The 20470-nt window shown below is 42.5% G+C and overlaps 3 protein-coding genes across 14 annotated transcripts in view; 2 read left to right on the top strand and 1 right to left on the bottom strand.

The window, feature by feature from the left end:
• PIK3CB (phosphatidylinositol-4,5-bisphosphate 3-kinase catalytic subunit beta) overlaps positions 1-6086 on the top strand; it is a 99605-nt gene extending 93519 nt beyond the window's left edge. For 9 of the 10 annotated variants that reach the window (XM_039556690.1, XM_039556693.1, XM_039556691.1 and 6 more), the window contains 5 exons: positions 1057-1224; positions 1653-1776; positions 2845-2990; positions 3838-3970; positions 4445-4582. In XM_039556690.1, coding sequence (XP_039412624.1) covers positions 1057-1224; positions 1653-1776; positions 2845-2990; positions 3838-3970; positions 4445-4582 — 709 coding nt within the window. Of the gene's footprint in view, positions 1-1056; positions 1225-1652; positions 1777-2844; positions 2991-3837; positions 3971-4444 lie in introns of all 10 variants that reach the window. The other variant, XM_039556689.1, reaches the window with a different exon arrangement.
• Positions 6087-10402: 4316 nt separating this feature from the next.
• The window catches only part of C9H17orf50 (chromosome 9 C17orf50 homolog), a 74049-nt gene continuing 63981 nt past the window's right edge, over positions 10403-20470 (bottom strand). Inside the window, exons 4-6 of one of the 2 annotated variants that reach the window (XR_005602641.1) lie at positions 13450-18202; positions 13224-13368; positions 10403-11177 (exon numbers count right to left, since the gene is read on the bottom strand). Coding sequence is in view for 1 of the 2 variants with exons in the window: in XM_019289487.2 (XP_019145032.1) it covers positions 10931-11177; positions 13224-13368; positions 18137-18140 (396 nt within the window). In the remaining variant the exon portion in view is untranslated. The remainder of the gene's footprint in view (positions 11178-13223; positions 13369-13449; positions 18203-20470) is intronic. The other variant, XM_019289487.2, reaches the window with a different exon arrangement.
• Positions 18325-20470, top strand: part of LOC104693042 (vesicle-associated membrane protein 2-like) — a 51744-nt gene continuing 49598 nt past the window's right edge. The window contains exon 1 of one of the 2 annotated variants that reach the window (XM_010405423.4): positions 18325-18606. In XM_010405423.4, coding sequence (XP_010403725.1) covers positions 18605-18606 — 2 coding nt within the window. In that variant the 5' untranslated portion in view covers positions 18325-18604. The remainder of the gene's footprint in view (positions 18607-20470) is intronic. The other variant, XM_010405424.4, reaches the window with a different exon arrangement.

A 20470-nucleotide genomic window follows, 5' to 3' on the forward strand; every position in this document is an offset into this window, starting at 1 on the left:
AGCAGTATTTTATATGTATATACGTGTGTGTATATATATATATATATATATATATATGTATGTCTGAAGGCACACACATAAATTTTTAATATGTCCTGCAATTGTTTTATACAGCTCTGTAAGTCAGCGAGTGCTGGTCTATACCTTGTGTACTGCAGTGTAGATTTTTGTGGGTATCCATTTCCTTATACATGGACCATGACCACAATTGGGATAATATTCTTGGCCTGAGCTGCCTGGCACAAGAACAGACACCTCAATTTGTGATGCATTGCCTTTGAAAACTTTGAAAAGTTTGCTGTAAGTTTCCATTGCACATGCTGAGCTCCCATCTCATGGGATCTTGCCATTCTGTTTAGCTTTTTAAGCATGTGGAGTGAGGAAATGTATTGGAAAAAAATACACTTACCTATTTAGACACATCTCTCCTTAATTTACATCTTTAACTGTGTCTTACTGTAATGCAGTGATGGTAAGAGGTATTTTCATTGGCCACAGTATGTAGATGCACGGGTGTGTTCTGAGATACGAAGCAAGTTAAGAGGTAGATTCCTGTTTTTCATTGGGTTTCTATGCTTCAATTTAGTAAAAGCCAGAAAGCATTCTTTATGTTACTATATAGAAGGATTTCTAGCGTTTTCATTTGAAGCAGGAAGACAGTGAAAAAGGATAAGATCCTCTTTTCCATTTCCAGCAATAATTTATCGGGAAAGAACTGGAGCAGGTCAGCTCCAGCAAAAGTCTGGGCAGGAATTCACAAATGCAGGCACAGGGCTCCCTCTGCGGCTCATCCTGGGAAATTACAAGAAACAGGGTTCCAGTAAAAAGGAAAAATTTGGCTTTTTAAAATGTCTCCTTTGTTTGCATATATGTACATAATTGGAAAAATGAATGCTTTAAATGTATTGCTGGTCTTTTGCCTTTACAAGCAATTCCTGTATATTGACCTTAGAGAGTTTCCTGTTCAAATGAGTATGCAGCTTCTCCAAAAAATGAATACACTAAAGAAACATTTTGCTGTTTTAAGTTCTAACATGATTCTGTGTTTTGTTTCAGGATATTGCCATATGGCTGTTTAGCAACTGGAGATCACTCTGGCCTTATAGAGGCTGTTTCTAGTTCAGAAACCATTGCTGACATTCAGTTAAACAGCAGCAATGTTGCTGCAGCTGCTGCCTTCAACAAGGACGCGCTCTTGAACTGGCTGAAGGAATACAATTTAGGGTAATTTCTACAGTTATTCTCTCAGCTATAGCATAAGCTACAAAATTCCTCTTAAGTTTCTCTTTCAGTGTTGAGGAAGATGTGGTTTGTTGCTAATTATTTTTCTAGTGTGTCGAATTCTGACTGAGATTCATGGTGCCCTTGGGCCTAGCATTTGCAGCATTTTGGCTGTGTGCTGTTGAGTAAGTTATATTAAATTTGGCAACACAAACAAACCCAAGAAAACTACATGAGTTTCAAGCTTTGATGTTGCCTTTCATATTGCTTATTCTCCATAGCTACCTTTACAGTATTTGTTTCTCAAATAATTCTGGTTTTACAGCATCCTAATGGGCTTCTGGTTTAAACAAGCAAAAATCCTTTTTGAGGCCAAGGCATGACATGAATTCTAACAGTGTGCACTAATATAATTTTCTTCGTGGTTACAGAGAGGACTTGGATCGAGCCATTGAAGAATTTACTCTGTCTTGTGCTGGCTACTGTGTAGCTACGTATGTACTGGGAATTGGTGACAGACACAGTGACAACATCATGGTCAGGAAAAATGGGCAGGTAAAAATCCCTTCCGTAGGCAGAATGCCTTTGGTATCTCTGGTGTACAAGAGTTCTCTTGAGAACTTGTAATTTCTTTAGTGCCTTGGTGAAATGAAAGCCGCACATGGTCAGAACTGATGTCTGGGGTTCACTGAGAGTTGGGCAGAGCGTCAAGGAAAGGGAATGCAATGCTGGTGGAAGGGCAGAGCAAAGCCTGGTACATCAGCAATTCTGTACTGAGAGAGGCTGTTCTGTAGAGTTTTTACAGAATATCCAAGAAGCCTTTTAATGGTTCAGATTTATTGAATAAAAGTGGTCTTAGAGTATCTTACAAAAGACCGCCCTTAAAAATTCATGAATTGCATTTTGGAGCAGTGTGGTTTCCCTGAAGTGAGTCTCTACAACTCAGCCCTGCAGAAATGCTCAGTGTGGAACCCAGGACCAGCACCATGCTGTGCACTCAGAACCTGGGTGAGCTCTTAGACATAAATTTCTTAATTGTTACTTTGTACTGTAACTTGTCTGATTTAACTGAAATTATTCTGCCTGGAAAACTAGCAAGGGTTATAAAATTGAGAGTTTTACAGACATTTGCATTATTCTTTTAAGTTTGTACCTCCTGGAAGAAAGCTGGAATGCCCTTATCTCTTCGGTTCTAACAGGGGGAATGGCCATAGGCTCCTTCAGATTAACTCAGCTCTGCTACCTTTGGCTCTGTCCTTGTGTAGGAAGGCCTTGGATATGATGATGTTGAGCCTTGTGGGCTCATCATTGGGCTCATTTTTGTCTGATACTGCCAACAAGATGTCTCATGGCAGCAGCAGCTTAGACCTGAGAGAATCTTTCACATATTGATTTGCTGCAGTGGTCACTCATAAGAGCATGGATGTTATCATTGACTTTAAATCTTAAAATGTTTTAGAACTAGATACCCCCAAAGGGTTGGAAGCACAGGCTGTAGAGAGTTGCATTAGGAGTTAACTGTTCTTGATACCAGCATCCTGTAGAAATATTAGACAAGTGACACATTTTGCTGCAGAAATTAATTTTCTCTTGTTTTGGGTTTTTTTTTGGTTTTTTTTTTAGCTCTTTCACATAGATTTTGGTCATATTCTTGGAAACTTTAAGTCCAAGTTTGGAATTAAAAGGGAACGGGTACCTTTCATACTCACCTATGATTTCATTCATGTTATTCAACAAGGAAAAACAGGGAACACTGAAAAATTTGGCCGGTGAGTGTTATTTTGATCTATTGGTAATTGAGATGATAATTTCCAGGATACCAGAACCTATCTGGGGTTGGTTTGCTCATTTGCACTTGTGTGGAAGTGTGCCAACACACATTTTCAGGACTATCTGCTGCTCTCCCTGAGCTCTAATGTCCACAGATTATTTCAGAACCAGAAGCTGCAGCTCTGCAGTTGCTTTTGATCTCCCACAGCAGGAGGTAGCAGGTTCTGCTGGGCTCAGCTCTGCCTTCAGCAGCTCTAGGCTCCAGGCAGGGCTGCCAGACTCTTGTTCAAGCAAGATGCAGCACTGCCTTTAGGAACAGGCTCCCTTTCTGCCCTTCCTGTCCATCAGGGCACATTCATTGTGCTGCTCCATTCTGGCCTTGCTTGGATGCTTGGGCATAAGGAGCCACATGCTTGTGATCCACCAGCCCTGGCAGTGGGTTCAGTTTTGACCATGGAAGGAATTAGAGATGACAGAGGTTAGAGAAAGGCTGAATTGGGGCAGAGGGACTGCAACAGAGCTTTGGCTGTTCCACTGTAGCCCACCCGATAGGATCATCAGAGCATTTCACTTAAGTTCTCAGGGAGATGGGACACTGCCATGACCTCTGGCACTTTTGTTCTTTCTGAAGAACAGCTTGTGATGTTTTGTACCAAGGGCTTGTTGGGGAGACATGGGATGTATTTGTGAGAATGCACTGGAGGTTCTGCAGACATCTCTGTCCTTTCTGTTACCGTGTTCCTACAGTCTGTCTTTGATAACAAATTCTGGCAGTGCTAGAACGCATTTCCATCTGTGTAAGCTCTCCCATGTTGTGCTCTTTGCATGTGCCTGGGCTGGACGCAGGTTCCGGCAGTATTGTGAGGAAGCCTACCTGATCCTGCGCAAGCACGGGAACCTATTTATTACCCTCTTTGCACTGATGCTGACTGCAGGGCTGCCAGAGCTAACCTCTGTCAAGGACATCCAGTATCTCAAGGTAAAGTAAGATCTATGGCTCAGCAGGACTCAGCATTTTTCCAGGATGTGAATTTTTGCTTCCAAGATTAATACATTTTAGTTGTTTTCCATTTCTGTCAAGATTTCCACACAGTCCTCAAAGCTTTCTTTTTCAGCTCTATAGTACAAGGTCTGTAGTCAGTCCTAGTGCTCAAAGGATGAGTTCAGGATTTCTGCATCTTAAATGGGGTCATCTCAGGGGTATTTTACATCTTGGCTCATGCACAAGCATAGACCTGTAAAGGTGAAAATTATTTGCTTCATTCTTTTTCAGTTTTATCTTTAGACCCAGAAAGATGTATTATTTAAACCAACTGATGTATTGCTCAATGAATAGTAAGTGAAAAAGTGTCAAAGCAGAACAAAACAGACTGTGGCTTGTGTTGAAAGGTGAAGGAGGCTTTAACTGTGTTTTTTAAAATTCCTAACAGTACTTGTTTTCCTGTTGTCTTAGGACTCCCTTGCCTTAGGGAAGAGTGAGGAAGAAGCACTAAAACAGTTTAAGCAAAAGTTTGATGAAGCTCTGCGGGAAAGTTGGACTACTAAAGTGAACTGGATGGCTCACACTGTTAGAAAAGATTACAGGTCCTAGAAGATTGTGGCATTTGCACTAAGCTGAAGGTTACCTTGATAAGTGTTTGTGAAGGGTTTCTGTCATATGGACCAACAAAACTTCAGGAAGCGTTGGGACAGCACTCTCAGGCACATGGTGGTTCTCTTGGCCCCACACAGGGTCAGGAGATGGACTCTGATCCTGATGGGTCCCTTCCAACTCAGCACATTCTGTGATTCTATGAACTGATTCAAAACAAGAAAGGAAACAACAATGAAAACAAACGGACTGAAATAATTCCTGAGTCTTTTGCACTCTGCTTCTGAATGCTTGAGTCCAAGACTGTCTCTACAATTTGTGAACATCCTGGATAATCAGTTCCTGCTGACTTTGCACGCTGAGAGCTACTAGGCATTTTTAAAAATTCTTTGGTACTTTATGGAGGTGTAAATATTTGTTTTTATACGTTAGGGTAATGTGCTCTAACATATCCTCAGGAGGTTTGAAGACCTCTGACAGAATTGTTCTTTGTTTAAAGTTAGGACTTGAAGAGTAAATTTTTTTTTTATATCCTAATCTGGCTAAAAATGAGCACATTGTGTATATTTTTCATATGACCTCCGCCCTACTGGCACAGATGCATTAATTCTACTGTAAATAGCAACCATGGTATCACTGTACTGCAGGGAGCTGCTTCATGTCTCGTGCTGCTGCCGAAGGAAAGGGTGGGTGTTTGGAGGGTTGGGGAGACCTCTGAGAGTGATGCAGCATCCAGATGTTCAGGGTTGCACCATTTTGTTCCTCTGACTTAACACACAAAAGAAGCCCTTCAGAATGAGGAAGGTTAGGCCAATTCCAAACATGCCTGAGAATCCCTTGTTGGTTACAGTCTCCACTCCCCCTCTGGGGCTTTGCCTTCAGCTCCCAGAGAGGCACAATTTGGTTTGGTTTCAGCAAGAAGCTCTTGCCAGCCTTACACTGAAATTCATATCTCAGATGAGTCCTTCCCTGCAAAATGTACTGACTTATGTAAGGGATGTTTTTATTAAATATACTACACAAAGTGATTTTTAGAGCATACATACCAAAAACCCCAACTGTTTGGAGAAGCAGGTGTTGATGGGAAAAGATCATTCCACAGAACACCAATGCGAAGTCATTGATCTTCTCTCTGTATTTATTAAAAGCTTGCAGTAATGTTGCTTTACCAAGATATATATGTTGAAGATGGTTGCTGAAGAAACTGGATTTGTTTTAATTTATTTAGTGAGGTATCAGGCTTTTAGGTGCTTAAATGGAGAGCAAATTTGTTACGTGCAATAGGGAACTGCTGGTTAAAAGATGTAACGAACTGTTCCTGAACATCAGCAAGAGAGGTTTTGACTACTGCTTGTTCTCCAAGGAACACTGGTAGCTCTTGATTCTTGTGGACATTTGAAAGAGAATTAAACATATATATTTACTTTTTGACTAAACAGTTGTTCTGCATAGAAATGTTGGATTATGTAGGAATTTAATTAAAGTTGGTTTTACTTTGTTGAGAGAGTTTTATTTTTGTTGGTTTCTTTTAGAGATTTAGAACTTACCTGGGGTCTGGGTGGCATTCTGTGGAGGGCATTGATTCTCTTGTCCTCACCCTTTGGGCTTATCTGTCTGAAAAGACTTGTGCTTCTAGAATATTCTAAAAGTAACAAGTGGTATGTGGGTTGGTTTTGGTGGGTTTAGGGTTGGTTTTTCTATATACAATATAGTAGCATTTGAAGTGTGCCATGTCTTTTTTTTTTATTATTATTATTTCTATAGCAGATGGCAGGAAAGTTAAAAAGAAACTATGTTGAAGGTGATAGCTCTGAAAAAAGTAATTTCATCCTCAGGTAATTCACAGCATGTGAATCTGCATAAGGAACTGTTCCTGGACACATTTTATTTTTCTGTGAGACAGAGCACTTGGACATCTCTGGTCTTGTTGAGGGAGACATCAGCTTTCCCAGAGCTTTGAGATGAAGTTGGCAAGTGCACCTTGGCTGCCTGAGGCTGGTGTGTGTGGAATCTGATAGGAGGGAGCATGATGGTATCTTTATTTCCTTTATTTCCTTAGCTAAATGGCAGCTTGGTTCCATGTTCCACCCCAGGCTTCCTGTGAGACTTGGAACAGGTGGTTCAAGTCTGTGCCTCAGGCTCCCCTCTGCAGAACTGCAGGTGAGAGCTGTGACCTCCAGATGCAGGAACACCTTCCCTGCCTTCAGTACCACCAGGGTTACTGCACAGAGTAAAGAGGTTTTGTGGTGTTTGATGGTTTTTTGCGTGCGACTTTAATGCAGGTTATAAAAGCACTTGAGATGGTGAGAAAATCCCATTGCCTCCCTTCTTGGAGGAATACTTAGAGATTATTAGGAAAAGCTACTTCTGCTCAGTATTTGTGTTGGTTAATAGCCCTTCAATGGCTGTGTTGTGTTTGGTTGTCTTTCTTTATGTTTACTCTTGGCAATTAATTAACAAGAATGGGGAAAGAAAGAGTGTTAGATGGTCTATTTTCGGTGTTTGGCAGCAAAGACGATGCATTTTCCTCATGTGAATTGATCTTGGTCTTCAAATAGCTGAGAACAGATCCCAGGGATGCTTTCCAGGCTGACCTTTCAGGGCTGAACCTGACTGGAAGCAGCATTTACCACATCACCAAAGCTGATACTGTGATACCTTCATGTTAAGTTTTGAGCACAGTCCTGGTTTGCTGAATTATATTAGTAAATAGATCACCACTTTCCCTGGTTTTCATCGTACTTGCTACAGCCTGTGGCATACAGACTTTGATTCAGAAAACACATAAATAAATAAATAAACTGCTTTGTGAAAAGTAAAAGGAGAGACAGTTTGTCACCCAGGAGAAGACTGGAATTTGGCACATCAGTCCATTGATTATTTCTGTACTTTCCTCCCAATATCCAGCTATAGTAATAAATTGGCAGGTTAATTTGAGCTGATTTGGAACATTATTTTAGACGATTTTCTGAATTCAGAAGTCATCAAATGGTCAGATTATAATAAGAGACTTTAAAGATTGTGTTGAACCTTCAGTTCACATGGTTTCATGTTAATTACCTTTCTTTGTCCACTGGAAAAATGACTTTTCTTTCTCAAGGCCTTCATTGTATCTGGCAGAAGGGAAAGCTGCCTAGGCTGCTTTAAAAACCACAGCTGAAATTGGGTATATGCAGTGTGTAAATGATCTTTATTTGTTCTGGTTTATTATTGATCGCATGATTACTTGATGGGTTTGCTTTCTGTACCTTGAATCATTTGTGACAAATGGTGACAGTTGCTGCTTTTACACTCCTGCTTGTCCTGTCTTGGATTTCCAGGGAAAGTGCTCCCATGGATTTGCCCCTCAGCTGTGGAGTTGCTTCCTTTCCCTCTCATGCTTGTATTGGTGGTTTTGGCAGTGGGGTGTTGTTGATTGTCAAGTCACTCACATTCTAGCAAATGCCTTGGACAGAGCCCATTCCTGTATTTAATATAATAGAGTCCAATATTCCTCTTTAATCTCCCAAAGCTATTGGAATCAGATAATTAAATAGTAGAGGCTCTTAATAATTGGTATGTCAGGCTATATCATAGCTTTATTCTGTAGGATGGTTTCAAGCCTAAATCTTTTAAATGTGTAATCAGTATTTCTATTATTATTCTTTCACAATATAGTGTATTAATGTAATTATATGTCTGAGCCAGCTTTAAAATCTAAGACTGAAATCCTCTGCTAACATAATTTTAAAAATGACTTGTCTGGCATGACACTGCCAAGAGCTGAGGGAGTGAGCTGTTCTGGTGGACGAGTGTCAATAGGTGCTGCTGTATGAGAGGACAGTTTCCTGTTGCTGTTGGGCCTCGCTGTTTGCATGGAGCTCTGGGGTTTTTAGAGACAAAAGGGCCTCACTGTGGAGTGGCTGATGAGATAAAAGCCAGGTTAAGCTCAAGGTAGTGGTGCTATCGCCTGACCTCAATGCCACATACATTAACCTGGGTATGGTAGGAACAAACGCCGTACCAAGCAGATCACTGCAGCACATTTTGGTAGCCAGTGCAGGAAAGGTGCAGTAATTTAACAGCTGCTGAGAAAAAAAGTACAAAACTGTTCATGCTACCTACGTGCATAACAAAAATGTTGTAGTTATTCTCCCCAAATACAACTTCATGCCTGATAGAGAAGAGGGGAGGTGTTGGCGCCAGTGCTGAGCAGGGCATTGATTCGCCCTGCCCGTGTTAGCAGCTGTCCTTCAAACAGCACAGCACAACAGCATTCATCGAGGACAAGAGTGAGCTTCTCTTCAATGAGCTGGGTTTGCACACTGCTGGTACTTGGGTGCCTTTCCAGCCTAATAGCCCACATGAGGAGCTTGTTGTGTCCTTTAGCAAGCCACAAAGGAAACCCTACCAAGCAGATGCTGATAGAACTTTCCTTGTTCTGTCCCCTCTGGAACACTTAGATAAAGGCTCAGTCATGTGACCTATTGGAAGTGATTTCACTGTATGGGACTGTAGGATTTAAAATAATGCTGTTGTGATGAGCTAGTCCTTCATCCTTTCAGTCTGTCACCTTGCTCTTCCTCAGGTGATTATTTGGAGAAGTGTCCTCTGGATTGCTTGATGAAGAGGAATGGGGTTGAATATGTATTTCTTAAAGAGTGGCTTACTCTTGGGAAAGCTGTGAAGGGTCCCAGTTTAGGAACAGCAGTCCCAGAGAAATCTGAAAGGTTAATTCTGGCTTGCCAGGCACTAATTGGCTTTTTAAAATGAATGGAAGTGGCAATCAAGCACCATGGAAATGTGGTTTTGGAGGGATTAAGGCCCTTGTAGCACAAGGATGTTCCTAAGATCTAATTTTTGGCTTTAGAAGTCTCAATTTGGGCAGGAAGTCTGGGTACTTGCTAGCAGTGTGCAGAACCAGTGAAGTCTGGGCAGAAGGGAGGAACCTGGTAGCAGTTCATTCCAGTTTGTTAATCCTGCCTAAAGCTTCCTCCTACATAAGATTCCTAATGGGTTTTGCCCTGGGAGCTGTCAGCAGCTCAGTCTAGTTTCTGAAATAGTCTCTGTACCTCTTGCATGAGGAGCATGGAGTGTTTGACATTCCACAAAGGGAGCTGAGCACTGCTGTTCAGGATACTCTGGAATGTTGTACATGTGGCTCTGAATTCTTCCTGTTGGAACCTCTTCCGGGGGGGGTGTGGAAAAAAAGCATGATAATAGATGTCATAGCTCAGTCAAAGTATTCCCTAGGGATAGAAGAAAAAAATCTGGATTCCAGTCACCTTACCAAACATTAATTCGAACAAAAATGGAACAGTTCCAAAAGAGGAGTGGGAAGGACAGAGAGCCCTTTTCCCTAAGGACTTGTTATTTTCGAATTTAGGAAAAGGAGAGATGAAACAAAGGTCCAAATGTCCCAGCCTGTGTTCTTCTGCTTTGCTAAATAAAAGAACCTTTAATATTAATGGCTGTGGGAGACTAAGTCTGTTTAGCCTGTTCCCTACAAAAGAGCAAGGAATTAATCCTGCGTATAGATTTGTGCCTGTTGGCATGGGAGGAGAAGATGCACGCTGCTAGACTTGGGATAATCTGTTCCAAAGGCTACTTCCACCCTTCACCTGTACTTGGGAATTCCACAGTGGTAAAGTGTCTTACATATGCCTGGACCTTAATGCCACCCACCCCTACCATAGAGCCTTGGCCTTATCTGGAGCTGTACTACACTGTTTTAAGAACTGCTTAAAAATACAGGTTTGGGTTTAAGAACACAAAGAAGGCTTAAATACTTTGTGAATTGTGATTTTTGTTGCTCCTTTTAAGGCAAGGTGCAGGATCACAAGTGAGATGTTGAAATCCTGTGAAAGTTTGGAAATTCCAGGAGGGAATTTGGATGTGATCTGCAATCCTTATGGCCAGGACAGCTTTTAGAAGCCCCTCTCCCCCATAAAGTCATATCTCTGAGCTAGTTAATTTAAAAATAAAACGTTTAATATTCCAGACCACAAACAACACTGAAGCAAACAAAGGCATTGCAAGCAGACCCAGTGGCTCTGCATGTAAGAGTCACGCTTGCTTTTGCAGCTAAATGGGATAATCTTTGTTTCCTTGAGAGGAAAAGGAAAGCTCTGGAGAATATTTCTGAAACAATTCCCTGTCCTTAACAGCTGAGAAATGTTTAGGTTACAGATCTTTGTTTGCCAGGTTTATGCTGGTTAAATGAGTGCATCTGCTACGTACAGACTGAACTACAGAGCGGCTGAGGCTGCGCAGAGCTTGCGCAGGCCCAGGATCCAGTCACGCTGATGGATCCCAGCTCTGGCCTTTGGGATGTGGTCAGGCACTGGCAGGGCCCCCACACCAAAGCCGTCACCAGAGCAGGGCTGCGACCCCTCCCGTGTCGTAGTGGTCGAGCAGGCTGTGGGCGATGAAGCCGCTCTGCGAGTGCAGGGTGCCGCATTTCCGGCACAGGAGGATCTCGCATTTCGGACACATCTTCCCGGAGTGCGGCTGCCTCAGGGAACACATTTCCTCCCGCGCTGGCTTCAGCCTCTTGGAACCTTTCCTGTGTAAACACCTCCGCTTGTCTTCAGAAAGCTGGCTTCTTCCCTGAGGGCTGCAACAGTCACAAAGAGAGGTGACAAGTTCAGCCCGTGCACTTCCTAGATGGATGAGGGCAGCAGAAGCAATTAGTGTGTGATTTATGAACTCTTCCACAGGCTGTACCTGTGACACACTAGGAGTGGGTGCCCGTGTGTGATCACCTGAAAAAAACAGGAACGGACAGCAAAAAGGAGAGTCTGGCTCTGGTACTGTGGTGGCAGTGACAAGCCATTAGTTTTAGAACACAAAATTATTAAAGGATTTTCGTCATTTAAACAAAACCGTAAAAGAGTGATGTCAGCTAACGGGGTAGGAGCTTTAATATGTAACTCTTCTGTGCGTGATTGTGGCATGAGCCTCACGTGTTTGCATGAAGACAAATTCCATGCAGCTCTGTGTATCTGACCTAGTGCTTCCCTATACCATCATAAAGGTTCTTTTCCCACCTGTGTGCACTGGCAATGCACAATAATGCTGGCCAGTAGATAAGCCCGGTGTTACACTGGCCTTGAACAGAGATGGAAGAGCTGCAAGGAAAGCTCTCCTGATCAAATTAAATACCCTTCTATTTTACCTACATCATCCCTTACAAGAGCTCACGAATCAGTGCTGAATTGTAGAGATGATCTGATTTGGCTACACCACTGTGAAAGTTCTGCAAGCCCTGCTGGCTTGAATGTATTTAAAAACCACTGCCATGCAGTGTGTCTGTAGAAATACGTCCAGTAAGGTCTGAAGGCTGACTCTCTCCCCATTAATGTGGGAGTACCTTGGGAAGTTACTAGATTACTGTTCAATTTTTTTTTTCTTTTAGCTCAAACTGAGGAAAATTCATATTTATCACATACAAATAAGGATCAATGTTCAGAAAACATGATTTTACTGCTTCCGTTGTATTTGTTTGCCTCCTGAATGCATTCTTCAGTGAAATTATGAACAACAGAGAACATTCACAGCAGTAATTTACTTCTTGGATGTTTGACTACGTTTCTAGTCCAGTTCCTCAGCAGTACAGCAAGAAAAATCCCCAAACCAAGCCCTTGGTATTAGTTATGCTGCAATTAGATCAAAAATCTGGCTCTCAGGTTCATTTCTTGTTAGTGTATTTTAATCTCCTGTGGAGCCTGTAACCAGCTGCTGTGGATATCAAGCCTAATGCAGTTAGCTGAGTAATTGTGGAGACTTGCGTGCACTTCCTGCTAAGACGGTAATTTCATGATAATTACCAAAGACAGACTCCTTTTAGGAGATCTGTAGGGAAAACAGCTCTTGGATGAGAAAAGACACTTTTTGGAAACCCCTCCTGATTTTAGCATGTTGCATACACTCCATTTACTTCATGTTTAGGAAGAATAATACCAAGGAGAAAGACCCAAGAGGAGAATTTTAAATCCCATAAGAATGATTACAATAACTCAAAACTTACACATTCACAAAGCAGTAAGCTCAAAATCACTTTTGCCTCTGCTTACTTTGGTTAAAAAAAAAAAATCGTTATTATTTGCTTGTCTTTTTGTTTTGTTTCCCTTTTTCTCCTTCTAACTGAAAAGAGTAAGTATAAAGGCTCTATTGCAGGAACACAAGCATTAATTATGAATTCTCAGAAATTTAGTATCATTAACTTTGTTGAACAGTGATTTTTGCTGCTGCCCATACATCGACATTTTCCACTGCACCCTGGAGTTACAGCTTTGGTGCAACCAAAACTGCAGCAAAGTTATTGCTGGAAACTCTCCTGGGTTGTCCCCTTGGCAGTGCTGGTGTGTACCTGGAAAAACAGAGATGCTACTCCTGCTAATCTCTTGCTGGAAGCATAGGGAAATGGATATAAAACAAATACACAGACACACAGGACTTAGAGAAGTTCATTTCGTCTCTAGTGCTGCCAGTGACTGACTAGTTTTTAGCTCAAGTTGTTAGAGGCTGTTTCCTTGTTTGTGAAACAGTTAATACAGCAGGGTAACAAGGTGTCTGTGGCTCTTCCAAAGCTGCTCTGGAAATACGCACAAAATTTCTACATTTGAAAATGCATGCAAAATATAATCTTGGATGTACTTACAATTTAGTCTTAGGAGACCCAGAGAAGAGGCTCAGTCGAGAAAATCTCTTCTTAAACAGCCGGTCTCGCTTTTTTCGGCCGTGCTTCCCATCTCCTGTGCTTTCTTCTGTGAGTTCCTTCTTCCCTTTGTGCCAGCTCATTTTATCTGTCATAACAACAGCACCTGCTTAGCTGAAAACAGAAGTCTGAGTAGCTGTTTGAAAGCCTCTGCTTTGCTGTGTTGTACCTGGTGAAGTCTGGATCTGCTACTCTACAAACGTGTGAGGGTCCTGGTCATGCAGGAGTTCAGTGGAGATCAATGAGCAGCCGCTTTCCATCAGATGAAGCAAATACCTGCTCTGAAAAATCCTGCAGGCACAAAGTGACTCTGGATATTCTTGCTCTTTTCCATGTAATTATGGAAAGTAGGCTTGGACATTAAATATAATGAATATTTCCCTTTGCATGCTCTCTTTCATGATTAAGTGGTTCCTTAAACCAAGAGTAGAGGCGGCTTGTTTGATACAAGCAAAGAGCCAGGAGCCAGGGAAACAGCTTTGTGCTGGGAACAGAAGCAGTGAAATAAATGTGAGATGGAACAAACTCTGCTAGGCAAAAACCAGACCCCCAAAAAGATGAAGAACCAACTGCAGATTTTAGTTAAGGCTTGGAAATTGTTTCCTTTTTCTTTTGATAAAGCAGTTGATTAGCCTGCATTTCCGCGTTGCAATGCTTTGTCTCCAAGAATTATCCCCTTGGCCTCTCTGATCAAATTAGTCCCTCTGCTCTACATTTGATATTTGGTAATTGCATTAACTTTTGGTTGCTTGACTTGGAGGGTCATGTTCACCCCCTCCTCTGTTGTCTTGTTCCTGCCCATTACAAATATTTTCCACAAATCTTCTAAAACAAATCACAGGAAGTTTGTAGGCTTAAAAACAAAACTGGCAACCATTTTTAACTCTTCTGCTTTTACTCTTCTCTTCCCTCCTTGTACCTCCTCTCTTCTCAGCCCCTCACAGCCTTTTAAGTAGAGTTCCCTACACCCAGTTCTTACCATAGGGATACACACAGGCAGGAGGGACTGGGCCTCACTATGCAAATGCTTTGCAGGATCACACCTGCAAAGTTTTTCATTGTGTTATAAATGTTTACCAAAATTATACATTAATACCATTAACGAGGAATGTAAATACCTTGAAGGAGCACAGAGTGTCACACCTTGCTACTCAGGCTTGGAAATGAGACACCTAGGGTTTTAACAGAACCCAGCTATGTTGGACCTGTATCTCTCACTGAAATGGCAGAAAAGACAATTTATAAAAGGAATTACAAACAGTTCACTGACCTGTAAAAGTAAACTATCACTAAAGCAGCTAATATGTTATGAAGGAATGAAGAGAAGTTGTGAGTGAAAGAAAATTACACACCCCACAGTTACAGACTTGATGTTTTAATTTGTGGCAAAAGAATCTGCAAATTCAAGACCCATTTTAGGCATACAGTGGTTCTGAGGTGAAGCTCTGCAGAACAGACCACCTGTGGCTAATAAAATCAGCAGCTGGGCAGGCAGGCATCTGCCTTACTTCTGAGAAGGGAGCTGCAAAGGTAGGTTCTTACCAATTCCACTTGTCTAAAAAGTCAAGAGAAGAAAATGAAGCATTGAAAATAAACATGTAAGACTTGGTGACAAAGGATTGAAGATACTTAGAATAGATTTTTTCTTAATCCTTTTAGACCATAGTTTTTGAAAACTTGTACTTTGGACATGAATAGTATTTAACTTCTCTTTTAAAGATGAATTTGTCTGGCTATGCTGAATTTCCAGTGTCATAAGTTCTGATGATTTAGGGGGGAATTCCTCCTATACTTTGTTTAAATGCATTGCCAGATCAGAAGATTTGAAAACACAGCATTTGAATAATTGATTTATTTAGCTTGCTTTTCTTTTCTGCTTAAATCTTGTGAAACTTCATTACAACTGCTTTCTGTAAACCAATTAACTGTTCTCACCTTTCTTATTTAGCACTGTGTTTTGTTTTGTGAGCCAAAATAACCAATACCAGTGTTATTGTGGCTAGCCCTGAGATTTACTCTATTATATGGGCAGTTTATAAACCTATAGATTACATGATGACTCTTCAAATGGGGATCCTACTTGCAGATCTGTGAGAAAATACATTTCCTTCAGATGAAGATCATGTAACAGCAGTACATAACATTTTCAGGGGCCTCGGTGTTCTATCTACAGGTTGTCCCTAGTTAATTATAAGCAAGGTCTAGTACCTGCAAGACTCCAGATGCCAGAATTGATTTCCACTGATGATGGTTGTTGATGGCTTTCATTCTTGAACATCCTAAGCAGTGTATTGGTGGCTCTGAAACTGCCTTCATATACAAAATTTTGCTTCAGTACAAAATACAAATTATGGATGGGGTAAAAAACCACCACCACTATTTTACAAAGCAGACTGATTGTTTTCCATACCCAAGATGGGCAGGCTAAAGGTGCAGGAAGCTATTTTCCAAAAATGGAGCATTTCTATGGCATTCCTCCAATTGCACCAGCCCTGATCCAGCTGTTACTATTATACCAAACAGAGTAAGAGGTAAAATCTTTGTGCAAACACACAGAGCAAAAGATGCCAGACAGGAAAGGAGAGCTGGAGAGAGGAAAGTACCTGAATAGCAACTGGGGGACAATTTCTCTGTGTCCCTGGGATGCAGATTTTCTGATTCAGTTCTGTGACTTAAATGAAATTAAGCTGTTTGAACTAATTCTGGTTGTATTATTTTTGCCACCACAGGGTGTCTCTGCATCTCTTCCAACACCAAAGGCTCTGGTAGCCTTTACTGATAGTCTGCAAGCTCCAGGGAATGTAGGGCTAAAGGAAAATGTCCCCCAGGTGAGCTGTGGATTTTCTTCAGGATCATGAGCCTTCTTGGATTGGAATGGTGATGCTCTCATTAGCTGGTAGGAAATTATTCTTTTAGCAGCTATACTGCAGTGATGTTTAATTTGGTTTTGAGAACTCTCTGGTACCACACCGGAGGAAGCCATGGCTATATGATGTGGGGCACTGATGTAGCTTCAGCTCATTCTGCACTACGCTCACAAGGTCTGAGGTATTTTCCCTGCAGTGGAGCGCTTCTGCTAATTTCTGATCTCTAATTTTTCTGACTGCCATTTCACCTTTATGCTTGTGTGGGCATTCTCTGTTCCCCTTCACTCAGGATAAAGCTGCCATGGAGTCAGCACAAACACTGTATCATTTGGTCTGGATAGTTTGTATAATAAAACATTTTAATATGCTGGGCTTGGAGTCTTCCAGGCTTGTGGGGGGTTTTTTTGAGTCTTGTGAGCTTTGGTCTAGAGTCAGTACTTGTTCCACCCTCCATGTAGTTGTAGTAATGACTTGAAGTGAGACCACAGAAAAGGCAGAAAGATCTAGCAGAAGGTCTCTCTCTCCTAGAAGCTCCTGGCCTCACAAGCCAGGCATGACTTCTCACTTTCTCAGTATTCAGATGAGGCTTGAGTTTGAAGATTAAGGTGATAATGGTAGCAGGTGATACCTGTGTTTGGTGCAAGCCTGTGTGTGGGTGCTGATGTGGCTGTGTGCTGTAAGGGTATCATATAAATGTATCTTTGTCTAGGACATCAGAAAAGTAAACTCCCCTCAGGAGGGAAGAGCTATGGAGGAATTCCAGATTAGAAGTGCTGAGCTAAGTAATCTGTGGATGGATAAAGCGTAAAGGTAGTTGGGAATCTCCTAATTGTCATGAGGGCATACCAATTGTTTGAAACTCCATCTTTTCATAGAGAAAATACAGTTTGAAGTGTTTTCTGCTTCCATCAGGAAAAGTTTCTCAGAGCAAGGGTCTTATGAGTGTGATATGTGAGCAAAAAAACTCAGGCTTAAAGTGCTGCTCAAAGTGACATTTATTCATTCATGCAGGTAATTAGCTTCAGCAGAAGAGACAGAATCACCCTCCAGTGGCAGGAGGTATGAGGAGTCTTTAATGCAGTGAGCAAGCTCTCAGGCAGCAGAGGGAGAAGGGAGAGAGGTTCTTGTGACTAAGTCAGTCTGAGGAGTTCCATAGTTCCCCAAGGAGCTGGATCCCTTCAGAGCTGACAGGCCCTGGCTTACATCTGAATCAGGCTGTGATAACACCTGAGCCTGTATTTGGGCAGTAACTGAGTGTCCTAATGTCTGGGCTCTGGGTGTTGTCACATTCCCTGGCTACATTCTCCATGAAAATACTCAACTGGCTGATAACAAGTTTAGAAATTAGGATTGATGCATTGCTCTCCCCCAGTAACTGTGGTGCCTGTTGCTTTGAGGAACAATTCACCTTTTCTTAGATTTCCACGTCAGAAAACACAGATTTGGTCTGTTGACACTGTTGCACTTTATTTCCAACAGGCACCCCAAGATTTGAGGTCTAGATACTCAGAAAAGCTACTTGCCTCACCCAAATACTTGGTTTGAATGGCTAGTGCTAGCTGCCACTGACATCCATGGAAAATTAGTGAAGGCAGCGACAGGTGAAGTATCTTCTTACAAGTGAAAAAGGTATCATTTGGGACAGCAATGTTAAATGCCACTTCTTGGAAAACCATGCAGACTTTCTTACTCCTTCACCTCTGTTTAGAGTATGTGAAGGCCTTGATTTGAATGCAAGGGAACATGTGTTGCTTCAGAATAAGTTTTGTTCTGTACTGGGGGATGGGGCATGAAAGGGAAGTGCTAATGTTCATGAAGGGTGAGGTTGGATACCTGGATTTAGGTTGAGTGTGAGGTGATATCTAAGCCAGAAGCAAGAGCTGTACTTCATCTGAGAGACACAACCTTTCCAGAATCAGTGGTTGATCTAGTAGCTTATCTGTCTCTGGATTTGCTCTGTGCTATAGGTTTTCATTCACAAGCACTCACCCATGACAGCAGGGGTTGAACAGCAGCACCTTTCACCATTCTCTCCCTTCTAAAATTTTTTTCTTTCTAGAGAGGAGAGGGAGAAAGAAGGTGGTTAGAGAAACAGACAATGGTTTTCACCTAAATCCCCTCCCAGCCTGCTAGCCGCAATGAGCCCGCTCCGGTGACCACACCCAGGCTCTCCCTGCTCGGTGCGGGGCGGGATGCGGGCAGGACCCGGAGGCTGCCTTCCCGTCTGTCACTCCAGGACTCGCTCCCGCCTGGCATGAGGGTGTGGAGGGGGTACCTCCGTGCCTCGCCTCTGCTTCCTACTCTGATGTGAGGCGCAGGCATGCTCAGTAGCCGGTGCCTACCCCTCCTCTCCCAACAACAGTGCCTACAACAGTAGGAGACTGGTGGCAGCAGGCGCGGAGCCGAAAGCCATCTTTGCTGGAGAGGGAGGCAGCGCACCCCGCTCGGCCCCTCGCCATGTGAGTACCGGCCCGGGAGTGCTGCGGGCTCGCAGGGGACCGCGGGCACCCTGTTGCTCCCGCAGCCCAGGGGTTTAACTTGTGCCGCCCGGGGGTGCGGGGATGGACGCGGGGCGGCTCCGAGGGGCGGCTCGCAGGGCGTGGGGCTCGGCAGGTGCCGCGCTCGGAGCCTGCGGCAGCACCGCCCGGTCTGACCGGGCTGCTGCTGCCGGGCACCTGAGCGCCCAGATGGGCTTGCTCTGCTGGTTATCCAGCTGCCAGGGAGCAGCCCAGGGGGTTATTGACACGTATCTAGTCGGATTAATACTGAAAAGGGAAGGCTGGGCCAAGATCTTCAACAGGTTCGAGTCAGGATTGTTCAATAGCATGAGTCACTCAGCGCTGCTGCTCCACAGCAAATGGGTCCTGCTTGTTTTCACTGTTTGATGAAATGTTCTCTCTCAGATGATTGCCGTCTGATCAGTCCAGCCTCACCTTCTCCAGTACCAATGGCTTCCTGTCAGCAGTGCTTGATAGTAATCTGTTCCTTCCTGTTCCCATCTCTCCTAAAACCTATCCAAGTTTTTGCATGTAGCATTAAGGGAAGCATTAACGTTCTCTGCTAGGCAATGATGAAACCCCCAAAGCCCATTCTGAAACCAGAAGTGTGCTGAGGTAAATAGGAATTGATCAGACCCCTTTTCATTCACAAAAGGATTCAGGCAGCTAAATGCATCATTTTACTATTGCCTCAATTCATTGCTCATTCCCCGTGACCCTTAAGGGAGAGCCTAAGAAGATGTTGAAAACAGTCATCGGTGCTGGTACTGGGTGATCTTGTAAGAACTGGAGCTTGGTTGATTCAGAGAACATGAGGAGTGCAAACTGTCCTGGAAATCTGTGATTAAATTACTTTTAAAATATTTCCAATAACTAACTGTTCTTCAGGAGGCATTTTCAAAATAGAGTCTACAATCACATATTCTGAAATGTTAGCTTTTGTCTTCAGTGCTATTTCTTATATAATATCTCAGACAAGAAGCTTTTGTTCATGTCGTCAAAAATATTTCCAAAGCAAGGAACTCTTTGGAAGTCAAAAAAACAACTTTCTAAAAGAAGATTCCTTATGCAAACACTGAAGTCTATCACTTAAAGTCAGTGCATTGAAGGCTCCTGTTGCCTAGCTGTGTTTATATTGAAACAGATGATTACATCAAATATTTTTATTTGTTTGTGAGCTGTTCTTCAATGATTAATATGAGCTTGCTGCTGCAGTTTTATACAATCTGAGCTGTTCTGACACTAAGCAGTAATCAGATAATGTTTAACATAACCTGTGTGTGTTTCAGTCTTGGCGTATATAGGTTTTCATTTGTAAATGAAGTAGAAAGGGTGATATTAATATAACTTGGTTATACTTCTTCTGTAGAGGCTTTACATCAGACTTCTGACAAAAATTAGAGGAAAAAGGGAAAGCAGTTTTTGTCTAATTTGGCCAAATAGACTTTCAGTTTGATAATCGAAAGAAAACCAAAACAAATAAGCAGCTTGTCATTGGCAGTGTCAGTTGGCTTCTGTTTCATTGCCAGGTATTGTAATGGAACCTTTTCTTTGAAAGTCTCCATGAATGTCATGTCCCAGTAACTTCTGAGTTACTGATGAACAACAGAGGTAAGTGTTTATTAGCTACTGACTTGCAGCAGTTGACTGGCTATCAGAGCCATTTGCTAGTGAGCACCAAACACTCTCTGGAGGTCGCTTCTCCTGCTGTTACACCTGCAGGAGTATCAGGCTCCTCCCGTGCCTGTCCAGACCCGCACTGACACGCACACAGTGCTGTGTCTTCCCTGGTGTGAACTGCTGTGATAAAAATCTGCACTGGGCC

This window comes from Corvus cornix, chromosome 9 (assembly GCF_000738735.6).
Source record: "Corvus cornix cornix isolate S_Up_H32 chromosome 9, ASM73873v5, whole genome shotgun sequence".
Taxonomy (NCBI): domain Eukaryota; kingdom Metazoa; phylum Chordata; class Aves; order Passeriformes; family Corvidae; genus Corvus; species Corvus cornix.